Here is an 11,296-nt window from a genome sequence, read left to right on the forward strand (position 1 = left end):
GCGTTCTCGACGCGTTGTAAGCACTGGCACAACAGCAGTGAGAATACGTCATGCATAGGAAATGTCTTATGTGATACCAAATATGAACTTGCTACGTTAAGATTCCTGTAGCATGCACTACTCCTCATTTGCTCTTGTCTTCCACAGTATTGTACACTCGCGGCACCTTGCAAAGCACCACGAAGTATCCCAGATCAGCCAGTATCCAAGTAACCATCATAACAATGTTGATGGGGGTGGTATAGTATCCATGCGCCTCCGGCCATACCCACCAGCAGTACCCATAGTTCAGAGTTAGCCCCGCCAGACTACCAATGAACCTTAACGCCCAAATCGTGTAGGACGACCCGCGACTGCTTTGTCTAACCATGATTTGCGCCAGTGACATGACGCTCAGAACAACTTGCGCGACCAAGGCCGTCATAAAGCCCAGCTCATCGGTGTCAATGCCCTTGACACCACGATATGCCTTTCCGACTTTCGGATTGACCGGGTTGACTGGATCAACCCACCAACTGCTCACAGCGTAAAGTGCAATGCACCACCACGCAAGCATGCCTGCAAATATCTTGCCCACGTGCCTGCCCACTGCAGGCGCATGTTTCCATTCATTCGCACCGTACTTGACAGCCGCGTAGACAAGACCGAGGTCTATGAGCATCCATATGGTAAACATAGTCTTCTCTCGAGGTTCTTCGGCAACGTAGAGGGCGAATACGATCTCCCAGGCGAAGTTGAAAGCGAGCGAAAAGAGGGGCATGGAGTATGTGCGGTCGCGGATGGATTGACGTGCCATCAGGACATAGCAGATGGTGTAGGTGATACCACCAATGCCCAGGAGTACATCGTTGACTTCGCGGATCGAGGGGTCGACATGAGGAGGTAGAACGTCGCTGCGGGCCATGGTTGCTGTTTGCTATCTGGAGAGAAAGGAGGAATAGCTATGCGACGGTCAGTTCTTCTTATGAGGGGTCAGGCCACCCTGTCAGCATAAGCTCTCATAGTGCGCACGGTTAGTTCGTTAAAGTAAGATGCCATTCGGAAGGGGCTTTCCGATTCCGAGCCTGCGCACACGAACGTAAGCCAACTCTTCATCCCCGTGTTCCGATGTCAGATACGCAATAACAAGAAAAATATCGTGTGAGTATCATCTTGGTTATGGCTGGTCGCATTTTATTTTCCAAACACGGCCTTTGAATGATCCTCGTTCGTATAGGTCCTAGCTATCCTCCATGAAGCGTAGACACGAACATGATGTGATCACCCTTTTGAACTTCGTACTTGTCTTCGCCCTCCAACTCCCAGTCTGCCTCGTTGATTAGAACTAGTATTCCAGGTCGCCTGGGGCTGTTGTTAATATGCTGTCGTAGTCTCAAAGTATAGACATACACCGTATCGTCAAGGACGAAGAGCTCTTTCCGCGGGTCTTTCATGACCTTGTCACAGAGATGTCTGACAAGGAACGCAACACTTGCTGGCTCACCCGACTCGTCCTTGGCCGGTAAGTCGAGGTCATACTTTTTCTGGTTGGCGAACAGGATCTCGAGCCCTCCACTGTAAAAACGTTAGTGAGGGGATACTGGCAAATATCAATTTCACCACTCGCCTAAATTCGATTGTTATCGGGACAGTGGCATCGTTCGACATCTCTGACTTCGATCACCTTTTAGATGATAAATGTTGCAAGATGCTTGGCTACTATTGAGACCGGATGCGCCTGCTCTGCAGTCCCCTCAGTCTAACGCAGCTAAGCGAGACTAGCGCCAAAGAAATCCTTACGGCGATGACTAGATGTGGTGCACGCGCATACACAACGCCTAAGCCGAACAATGAATGTATCTTCTGAATTCATCTCTGTAGGCGGAAACCGTAACCCCGCCGCCGCTGATTGGGACGAAGCTGGGTCGCAACTCCTAGCGTTCGGCGCAGACAACTGCATCGCACTATGGGATCCCCAGGTAAGTCGATACTGGCGTATGACGTACCCTTCACTCACCGAGATAGGATGAAAGTCTTCAGGGCGTTCAGGCGATTTTGAATGGACATACTAAGGCTGTCAACGCTGTCAAATTCTTTCCTACACAATTGCCCGATATCTCGATCCTACTTAGTGGATCAGCAGACAGCACAATTCGGATATGGCGAGGCCGAAGAGGTGAACCCTTCGATTGCGTTAAGACAGTCTCCGGTCACATCCAGCCTGTTACTAGAATAGCCGTTCTGCCCGGTTCAGACACTCTTGCTACAGGATCTTCAGATGGCAGCGTCAAAATCTGGAAACTCGTTCACGATGCAGACTTCAACGACATCGATATCGAACTCGTGCAGACCATCACGCTTTCACCTAAGTACTTCCCTCTAAATCTAGCATTTGCAACCCTGGACGACACATCCGTGGTGCTAGCAGTTGCGGGCACTCGCGCTACCATCCAGATTTTCGTATCGCAAGAAGGCCAATTCCAGCTTTCAGCAACTCTAAGCGGACACGAAGGATGGATACGCGCGCTTGCATTCACCCGAGAGACATCCGATCCCAACAGCGATCTACTGCTAGCATCAGCAAGCCAGGACAAGTACGTCCGTCTTTGGCGACTTCATCGTGGCAACGAGCTTCCCGCTGCTAGTAGTGCACTCAACGATCCGGCTTTGGGTGGACTGGGCAAGGCGTTATCGAACAAGGCACATTGGATAAGTTCAGCTACATCGAAGCACTCTATCACATTTGAAGCTTTGCTACTCGGGCATGAAGATTGGATTTACCAGGCCTCGTGGCGACATCGCGAAGGAAAGCTGCAGCTTCTCACTGCTTCCGAAGATAACTCAGTTGCCATCTGGGAGTCCGATCCAAACTCTGGTGTATGGGTCTGTATCACTAGACTAGGCGAGATCAGCGCACAGAAGGGCTCAACAAGTGCTACGGGAAGTGCGGGTGGATTCTGGATCGGGCTGTGGTCACCGGATGGCAACACAGTGGTGTCTCTGGGACGAACAGGAAGCTGGAGGAAATGGACTTACTCATCCACAGAAGATATGTGGACACAGCAAGTCGCTATCACGGGTCATGTACGCGAGGTCAAGGGCGTTAGTTGGTCAAGAGATGGATCTTACATGCTCTCCACTGGTTCCGATCAAACGAGTCGGCTCTACTCACAGTGGAAACGGGACGGCGCGTCAGCTTCCTGGCACGAGTTCTCGCGACCCCAAATCCACGGTTACGATCTAAACTGTGTTGATGCCGTGTCCAACTCTCAATTCGTTTCCGGTGCAGACGAAAAGTTGCTACGCATTTTCGATGAACCCAGAGGTGTGGCAGACATGCTTGAGAAGCTCTCTGGTATCACGGCATCAACCACCGCCGAACTCCCAGATGCCGCCAACATTCCTGTTCTCGGCCTCTCAAACAAAGCTATTCAAGCTGTCGGGGATGATGATCCGGTGGAGAACGGCGATGAAGACGAGCGCGAAGCCGTTGACCCTGCTTCCGTAATCCGCAAATCTACACTGGAATTCTCTCATCCGCCATTCGAAGACCATCTTGCCCGCCATCTGCTGTGGCCGGAGACAGAGAAGCTCTACGGACACGGATACGAGATCTCCGCAGTTGCCGTAAGCCGAGACGGAAGTCTTGTCGCAACAGCTTGTAGAGCTAGTTCCATCGACCACGCCGTTATACGTTTGTACGATACGAAAGAATGGCTAGAAGTAAAACCCGCACTTAAGGCACATTCACTCACCGTTACCGCTCTGCAGTTCTCGCCGGACGACAAATATCTTCTTAGCGTTGGACGAGACCGACAATGGGTGATCTGGGAGCGCAGCGATGAGCCATCGCTGTACACGCTCAAGTACTCGAATCCAAAGGGCCATTCGCGTATGATACTAGGTGCTGCCTGGACACCTCTCGAAGTACCCACATTCATGACTGCTGGAAGAGACAAGAGTGTCAAGATATGGCAGATCGTTGACAATGATGTGCAACTCAAGGCTACCGTACCAGCTAATGCCGCCGTTACTGCTGTGTCATGTAACAACGTGCTACCTGGTGGTAAGATTATGTTTGCCTACGGTACGGAAAATGGAGATATCGGCATTGCAAACACTCCATCAGATGCTTTGGACAAGGTAGAAGTGTCTATGGTCAAAGCGGAGTTAGTGCCCGCGAAGACGATCAACCAGATCGTCTGGCGGCCTGGAAGAGCCGATGGCGAGCAACAACAGATTGCAGTAGCGAGTGATGATACCTCGTTGCGTGTCTTCAACATCTCGCAAGAGGCATCGTAGCAATAGCAGAAGATTTCAGGAACGTGTTACATGTCGACAGTTGAATTTGATCAAAACTTTACACTATTACGCATGTTTTGCTGGGGTATCTCGCCAAAGAAAATCATTTCCTCCAATTTTTCCACAAACAATCCTGTATCTCGTGCTTGATGTTCAAGCATAACGTGCCCCCGCACTCTTCTCATTGACCGGTGCCACAGGAGGCATTCCAGGCTGGGCCATCGGGTACTGTCCAGGCGACATGCGCTGTTGCTGCTGCATCATCTGTGGATGTTGTCCGAATTGCTGCATCTGTCCCGGTCCTTGCTGCATATACTGGGGTTGCATCGGATATCCCTGCTGGTTCGGTGGCATCTGATAGTACATGACTTGTCCTGGTTGCGGCTTCATATGGGCCTGCCCTGGTGGGGGCACAATAGCGCCATTGGTGATCATGGTCTGTACGATGTTGGCAGCAATCTTCTCTGCGTCCTTGCTGGTCTTGCTGCGGTTGTGGCGATGGCAGTCGACGCAAGCCCACACGAAGAGCGCGAAGTGAATAACCAATCCGAAGAATTGACATACAACACCTGTCAACGTAGTGTTTGCGCGTGTCCCTTTCTCCGCCCAAAGCTTGTTAACATAAGCGTCCTGCTCTTCGCAGTTGTTGAATCCGTAGTAATCACAGTCTCGCGGGGAGTTGACATAGCTCGTGTCTTGTTCCCATACCCACGTGCCGTTGGAGGCTAGAACATAGTCTCCACCACCAGAACCATAACTATATCCATCAGGTCCACCATATAAACCGTAATCCAACACGTCCCGGAACGCGAAAATAGCAAACATTGCTGTTATAATGAAGGAAAGCCACAGCAGAAGATCCATCGTTACGCGAACACCAGGGTGCACAGGCCGTTTGCGCACAATAAAGACGATCATGCAAAGCGCGACAAAAGCTACTGAGACGGACCAGGTGATTAGACCGGGCCATACTGCGTAGCTGTTGTAACCGAGATAATAGTAGTCGTTGTTGGTGTACAAGTCCGTGGTCATCAAATAAGCAAAGCAGCCAATGCCGACCAAGCCGGTTATGATGGCAATGGCTCCAAGGCCAAACTTGAACTTCCAGTACCGGTCGCCGGCATTGAGCTTGTCGTTGAACGAAAGGCGTTCTTCGGTCTCGGTCTCGGTCGCCTGTGGAGCTGTCGTGTTCGGGATCGACGCCGTAGGACCCGTGGTGGGAACACCCGGCGCAGGGCTGCTCGAGGCTTGGGTTCTGGGGGAGTTCGCGTTCGCAGTTGACGTGGCATTGGCATTTGTCGCGTCGGATAGTCTAGCAACAGACTTTGGAGGAGGCGTCGGAACAGGAGAAGGAGGCGCAGCTGAAGTCGCGTCGGGCGCGTGCGGCGTAGCCTGAGGCTGCGAAGTAGAAGAAGACATTATTAAGTATTAACTAAAGTAAAAAGCGAGTGGATGCGCAGAGATATGCGCGTGGTATATGGTCAGACGGGGCCTTCGAAAACACAAAGAACAGCAAGAAGGCCAGGCAACAGGAGAGAACTCTGCCTGTCTACAGACATCGTGGCGCCACGGGGTGCCTGAAGCTAGTCGTATCGGTGTTGGATAGCACTTAATTTAGATGAGCTGGAGCGGAACAACCATGATGCGGCCGGATAAATCTCAGTCATCAATGCACGACGCTTAGCACCCTACTACTGCAACCTTAATTGAGGCTTGATCCTTTGTCATTTCACAACACCCAACGAACTGCCTTGGACCATGGATCATGAGAAAGATTTGGATTCGATATTAAGTACCTCGCAGATAAGTCGTATACGGACGCCATCGCTTGCATCGCTGAAGTCCGCCTGAAAAAACATTACGTCATAAAAGACCTTCTTACACAAGCCGTACTTTCCAAAGTTTGAGCCATCAAGCTCCATCCTTGGGCCCTAGCACGAAGAAAAAGAAGGAACGGAAAGGTGCTGGTGCCCGATCTCAGTCATCTCAGCCATCACACTCTATGGTGTGTGTCTAGTACATTGGGTCTCCGATAGCGCTGATGGAAGCAACGCAAACACCATCCTTGCAGTATCCAGCAGGTGTGAGCCATCCCCAGAGTTCTAAGACATGTTAGTGAAGTTCCCGGAGAATGACATATCCGGCTGAACTTACCAACTTGTTGACCGTTGGTGAAGATGGCGTTGGCGGCTCCCGAAATGGTGGCTGAGCACGCGTGTGTGCCGGTAACTTGGTCGCAAGTGATTGTGAACGGGGCAGTAGCCGTAAGAGGGATATCAGCAGAGCCGTAGCAGCGACCTTTGTCGCACCATGCTGAGATACTGCTGCTCGCCGTGTACTGGTCGCCATCGACAAGTAGAGACTGAATGGATCCTGCAACGGTGATGGTGCACTTGAAGTCGCTGCTGCAAACTCCAGACACTGAAATCACACGTTAGCACCTTCCAGGATAGTGATATGGGAGTGCGTTATCGAATAGACTTACAAAGACCGTAAACAGCGCCAAGAACGCCCGAGAGGGTCTTGTCAATGACGGCTGGCATAGCAGGCAGGTTGTCGAGAGTGAGAATGCCGGAGCCCTGGACTGGGGCAGAAAAGCTCGAAGGCATAGTCGGGTTCACATTAGTAGCGGTTGGCACTGCGGTGATGGTGGATGTCTTGGTAGCAGCGGCAGCGACAACAGCAACAGAAGACGATTTAGCTGCACCCAGGTTCACATCCAGAAGAGCGCTGGAAGTGCCAACACCGACGCTGACGCCGCCGAGTTTGAGTCCGAGGAGAGGGGAGGCAGTCGCAGAAGCAACAAAAAGAGCGAGAGTAGTGAACTGCATTGTGAAATCGGAGGCTGTTAAGCGATTGATAGCACGAAGACACAGAAGAGTGTGATGGCTGAGATGACCGGAGATGAGAAGCTGATAGAAGAGCTGGAGATGATCGAAGCTGATGACTCTAAAATGATAGGAATCCGTGGGCCCTTTGTACTCATCAAAGGTGGCTCGTAGTGCGGTATGTTGTCAAATCTTTTGTTGTTGAACCCCCTGCCGAGCTGCGTGCCCGACTCAGTGCTATCCCGTCCGGTTCGCGCTCCGAAGCGCCTCGATTGCTAGAACTCTGCGCTTTGCACTCCACATCATGAGTTTCAGTTTTGCAAGGCTTCCAGGCCCTGTTACAGATTCGCGATCCCTAGGCAGTTACACTAAGATTGTTGCTGCCCAGCCGATAAGCGAGCAACTACGTCGGTGGAGACCGACAGGCACAAAGGGTACTGGTACCGGTACCGAAGACCAGAACCATGGCCTGTTTAAGGTTTCGGACTAACTAGGCGGAGAGTTTTCCGCACGTTGTGGCATTCATGCCCCGACCAATAAGAAGACATTACAGCTTGTATCGACCAAGCCGAGGGAACTATTGGGCTGATTCCAGAATCGATCGCTAAGACATGCCTTTTGGTTCCGTTTTGGGCCAGAACACACGTTTTCCAGCACGTTTTTCTAGACTCACTGGACCCTTTTCGGTTACCTATCCAAGCTAATTGGCCAGCGGGCGCCTCCGCCGTGCGTGCCAACGCCCAACTAGCCACTCCTTATAGTGTAGCTGGTACGTACTATTGTACTATACATCGTGGCTGAATATCAGTAATCAGGTTTATAGCGATAGAACGCCACGAAGAACGTATTCAAATCATGATAATGTACCTGAAGTCCTGAATCGGTTCAAGGCCCTAATGCAACAACTTCACCAGATGGCTTTCTATCACGCTGTGTGATATGCTAGTGGCATCGACCTCTCTCAACGAAAAGGGTGGAAGTCACACGGCTGTTGAGATCTGGACAACTTGCACAAAGCAGAAGCCGACGTGTCATGATAACATGTGGTAGGAAGAGGGCAGCAGTGGGCAGATTAGAGTTATGGTAGGTGATGTGCATAGTGAAAAGATTGCTCGAAAAAAAAACATGTTATTCGGAAATATTAGATATTATGTCTCTGTCGTCACTGAGACCAGCTCCTCCAAACCATCAGTTCCGTCATCGCAGACACCGAAATGATCCTCCAAACTCATGCCAGGTACGCCGTCGCGGAAACATGCAGTGTTCTTCGTTGCATAATCTCTAAGCGAGGTCCAGTCCCTACATTGGTGCATCTGTCCGTTACCAGCCATGCCATCACCGTGCCCATAGAGCGGAGTATTATCCGCATGACACATAATGTGTTGACGGAGGGCGTCAAAACAATGCAGGGCGTGATGCGTGGGAAAGGGAGGTACCTCTTGGCGGTGTAAGGCTACATACGAGGCGCGGACGATGCGCTACATTGTGATGGTCAGAAAGTTGTATAGATCGAAGTAAAAGTATTGGAAGAAAGGAGTGTGACGTACGAGGCAGTGAAGCTGATGGTAGGCTTGGAGAAGATACATCCCTTTACCAGGCATTCCAGGTATGTCCATAGAGGGAGGCCACTATTGCAACTGTTAACACCCACTCTTTGACCCACGCTGTCATCCTTTCCAAGAACCCGGTTCAGGGTAACTCACGTGATTCTCCGCTGCGAACTCATGGTCCACTGCGATATGTCCATGCGCAGTGTTGATGTTGTCCCACAGCGGATCAGCATCCGAAGCATTGGGCGCACCCCATGGCGTATTCCAGTGGAAGGGAACGAACGCGATGGGAAGGGAATCTACCCTAGCAAGTTCGCTGGGTTGTGGATCGAGGGCGTTGGGCAATGCAAGGCTGGTGGGGGTGGGTGTGGAAGAAACCTCCGGGGTGACCGTGGCGGCCACACCCGCAGTGCGCCATATGGCAATAGACAAGCCCAGTACACAGACATTGGCAACTGTAAGCAACACAAGTGCTATCGTCGGGTAGAGTCGTCTGTGCGTCGAGGGAGGAAGCGGGCCATGTTCCGAAGCCTGGTCACTTGACGCTACGAGCTTGTATCGAGCGAACATGGTGTTGACGAACGCGAGAGGTAACGATCGAGAAACATTGCAGCAACCTGCATGTCAAATAGTCACGATGGCCTGCAGCGTGGAGGATGCACGAGGCAAGTCCTAACGAAACGGCGTATAGTTAAGGTTTGCGGCCGTGCCCCCCAGACAGTAGCGTGATAGGCCGCTACCGCGCGTGGAGCTGAGTCCGACTGCGGTCCCTTGCGATCGAAAATCATTTTGTCTCACGATCTAGGTGGGCCTGCGAATCAACGCTCTTCCCCAGCCTCGCATCAGGGGCCAAATCTAGACCGAGGTGCGGGAGATCTTCCGCTCGTGGTTGATGGACGTTTTCCAGGTCGTTGGGCCTCTCTACGTCACTTTGCCTGTCAACGGGCAGCCTTACGCACGCCCAACAACCTGGAATCAACTAGGTCCCCTAACCTGAGCTGGGAGGGTGTGTACCAGAGTACCTAGACTTACATATGCATTTTTGTGACAAGGAGTTGACTCCGCTCATCACACCTGAGAATGCCATATGGTACATAATCCAGGGCGAATACCACCGGTTATTATCACTCCACTCACTTCAGTCACTTCATTCTATCAAGTACCCAGTCTCTTTGGCTGCATCATCGGCAAAATGGGTTACGAATACATCAACGTTACTTCGTGCTTGGTCACTGGTATCGTCCTCACAGCCGCGACTGTCATTGCTGTCGCCCTTCGAGTGGGTGTAGCAGCAGAGAAGGCCGTCAAGTCCAGAGATACGCGATTCAGCAAGCATCTCGACGACTTCTTCTGTCTCCTTGCTCTTCTCCCAACCATTGGTGTCTCTACCGTTATGATCTATGGTAAGATACAACCCGACCAACACCAAGCTTATCTCTTGGCTAACGATCGTTGTAGGTGCAGCCAAGGGAATCATTGGCGGACACAACGGCCCGGATAATATCGAGGGTTGGATCTACAGCACCACACCAGAACTGGTAATTCTCGAAAAAGTGGGTCTACCTGTTCCTCTCTGGCATATTCATCCAACTAACGCTTTGATAGTGTGTGTACATGATCTTTATCATGCAGCCGCTCGCTATTGGTCTCACGAAACTCGCTTTCTTGTTCCTCTACCGTCGCATCTTCACATGGCCTGGCTTCCAGTGGACCTCTCTGGTCTTCATCGTCCTCACTGTCGCTTTCACAATTGCCTTCTTCTTCGGCTTCATCTTCGACTGCCGACTGAACTTTGCGGCCAACTGGGGCTCTCTGGCAAGCATCGCTGAGAACTGTCCCTTTGGTTTCGAGGCGACCATCGCGTTTACGGTTCTCGATGCAGTTTTTGATCTGTGCATCTTGCTTCTGCCCCTTCCTTGGATCTGGCGTCTGCAAATGCCCACCGTCCGCAAGATCCAGTTGTGCGGTGTCTTCCTACTCGGAGGATTTGCCGTCGCTTCTGCCATCGTTCGCATGGTCATCTGTATCAAGCAGAACACACCCTCTGCTGCCCTTGATCAGCAGTTCATCATGGGTATGCCCACTTACGATATCACTGGCATCACCTCGCATGGTCTCTTCTGGACTGTCGTTGAGACCAACGTCGCACTCATTGCCTGCTGCCTTCCCAAGCTACGACCCGTGCTCAGCATGGCCGGTCTGGGAAGTCTCATGGTTTCCATGGGCTCTCTCCTCCAGAGAATGGGCTCCAGCATGGGTACTCAGAACTCCAACAGTGCCAGCAACGGCAGTGGTCAGTTCAGCAAGATCTCAGCAGCTACTGTCGTCACAGTTGGCAGCAAACCCCGCAGCCAGTTGGGCCATTACCGCTCGCAGGAGAAGGACCGCACTGGTAGCGATATCAGCCTCGTCGAGATGGGCAACAAAGTCGAAGCAGCGGCTGTGGTAGAGAAGCAGGTGTCGCCTGACCCTTACGACACATACGAGGTCGATCTTGAGGACAGGAAGTACCTGGGCAGGAATTCACCAAGCAGGTTTTCTCAGTAAGCTTGCGCTATAGCGATATGATGATACCTCTGCGGGGGACACGACCTCGAATATACCCACCTAATGACTTTTCAAGCGTAGCGAAGCGAA

General features: G+C 51.7%; 7 protein-coding genes across 7 annotated transcripts; 2 read left to right on the plus strand and 5 right to left on the minus strand.

Moving 5' to 3' along the window:
- Positions 1-124: 124 nt before the first annotated feature.
- On the minus strand, positions 125-904 carry J4E82_008663 (uncharacterized protein; the record flags this gene model as incomplete). The annotated part of the gene is made up of 1 exon (XM_051734894.1): positions 125-904. One exon carries the CDS (start codon positions 902-904, stop codon positions 125-127), a length of 780 nt encoding a protein of 259 aa, XP_051585362.1.
- A 319-nt stretch (positions 905-1,223) lies between these two features.
- URM1 (Ubiquitin- modifier 1) lies at positions 1,224-1,637 on the minus strand (the record flags this gene model as incomplete). The annotated part of the gene is made up of 3 exons (XM_051734895.1): positions 1,224-1,341; positions 1,390-1,554; positions 1,630-1,637. 3 exons carry the CDS (start codon positions 1,635-1,637, stop codon positions 1,224-1,226), a joined length of 291 nt encoding a protein of 96 aa, XP_051585363.1.
- A 192-nt stretch (positions 1,638-1,829) lies between these two features.
- J4E82_008665 (uncharacterized protein) lies at positions 1,830-4,281 on the plus strand (the record flags this gene model as incomplete). The annotated part of the gene is made up of 2 exons (XM_051734896.1): positions 1,830-1,958; positions 2,005-4,281. The coding sequence occupies 2 exons, from the start codon at positions 1,830-1,832 to the stop codon at positions 4,279-4,281; spliced, it is 2,406 nt and encodes an 801-aa protein (XP_051585364.1).
- A 153-nt stretch (positions 4,282-4,434) lies between these two features.
- On the minus strand, positions 4,435-5,700 carry J4E82_008666 (uncharacterized protein; the record flags this gene model as incomplete). Its single annotated transcript, XM_051734897.1, has 1 exon — positions 4,435-5,700. The coding sequence occupies one exon, from the start codon at positions 5,698-5,700 to the stop codon at positions 4,435-4,437; it is 1,266 nt and encodes a 421-aa protein (XP_051585365.1).
- A 594-nt stretch (positions 5,701-6,294) lies between these two features.
- Positions 6,295-7,112, minus strand: J4E82_008667 (uncharacterized protein; the record flags this gene model as incomplete). Its single annotated transcript, XM_051734898.1, has 3 exons — positions 6,295-6,383; positions 6,436-6,702; positions 6,767-7,112. The coding sequence occupies 3 exons, from the start codon at positions 7,110-7,112 to the stop codon at positions 6,295-6,297; spliced, it is 702 nt and encodes a 233-aa protein (XP_051585366.1).
- A 1,145-nt stretch (positions 7,113-8,257) lies between these two features.
- J4E82_008668 (uncharacterized protein) lies at positions 8,258-9,229 on the minus strand (the record flags this gene model as incomplete). Its single annotated transcript, XM_051734899.1, has 3 exons — positions 8,258-8,587; positions 8,657-8,737; positions 8,813-9,229. 3 exons carry the CDS (start codon positions 9,227-9,229, stop codon positions 8,258-8,260), a joined length of 828 nt encoding a protein of 275 aa, XP_051585367.1.
- Positions 9,230-9,851: 622 nt separating this feature from the next.
- J4E82_008669 (uncharacterized protein) lies at positions 9,852-11,206 on the plus strand (the record flags this gene model as incomplete). The annotated part of the gene is made up of 3 exons (XM_051734900.1): positions 9,852-10,062; positions 10,118-10,212; positions 10,265-11,206. The coding sequence occupies 3 exons, from the start codon at positions 9,852-9,854 to the stop codon at positions 11,204-11,206; spliced, it is 1,248 nt and encodes a 415-aa protein (XP_051585368.1).
- Positions 11,207-11,296: the final 90 nt, after the last annotated feature.

The sequence above is a fragment of the Alternaria postmessia genome (genome assembly GCF_024291825.1).
Source record: "Alternaria postmessia strain BMP 2775 chromosome Unknown scaffold_72, whole genome shotgun sequence".
Classification (NCBI taxonomy): Eukaryota; Fungi; Ascomycota; class Dothideomycetes; order Pleosporales; family Pleosporaceae; genus Alternaria; species Alternaria postmessia.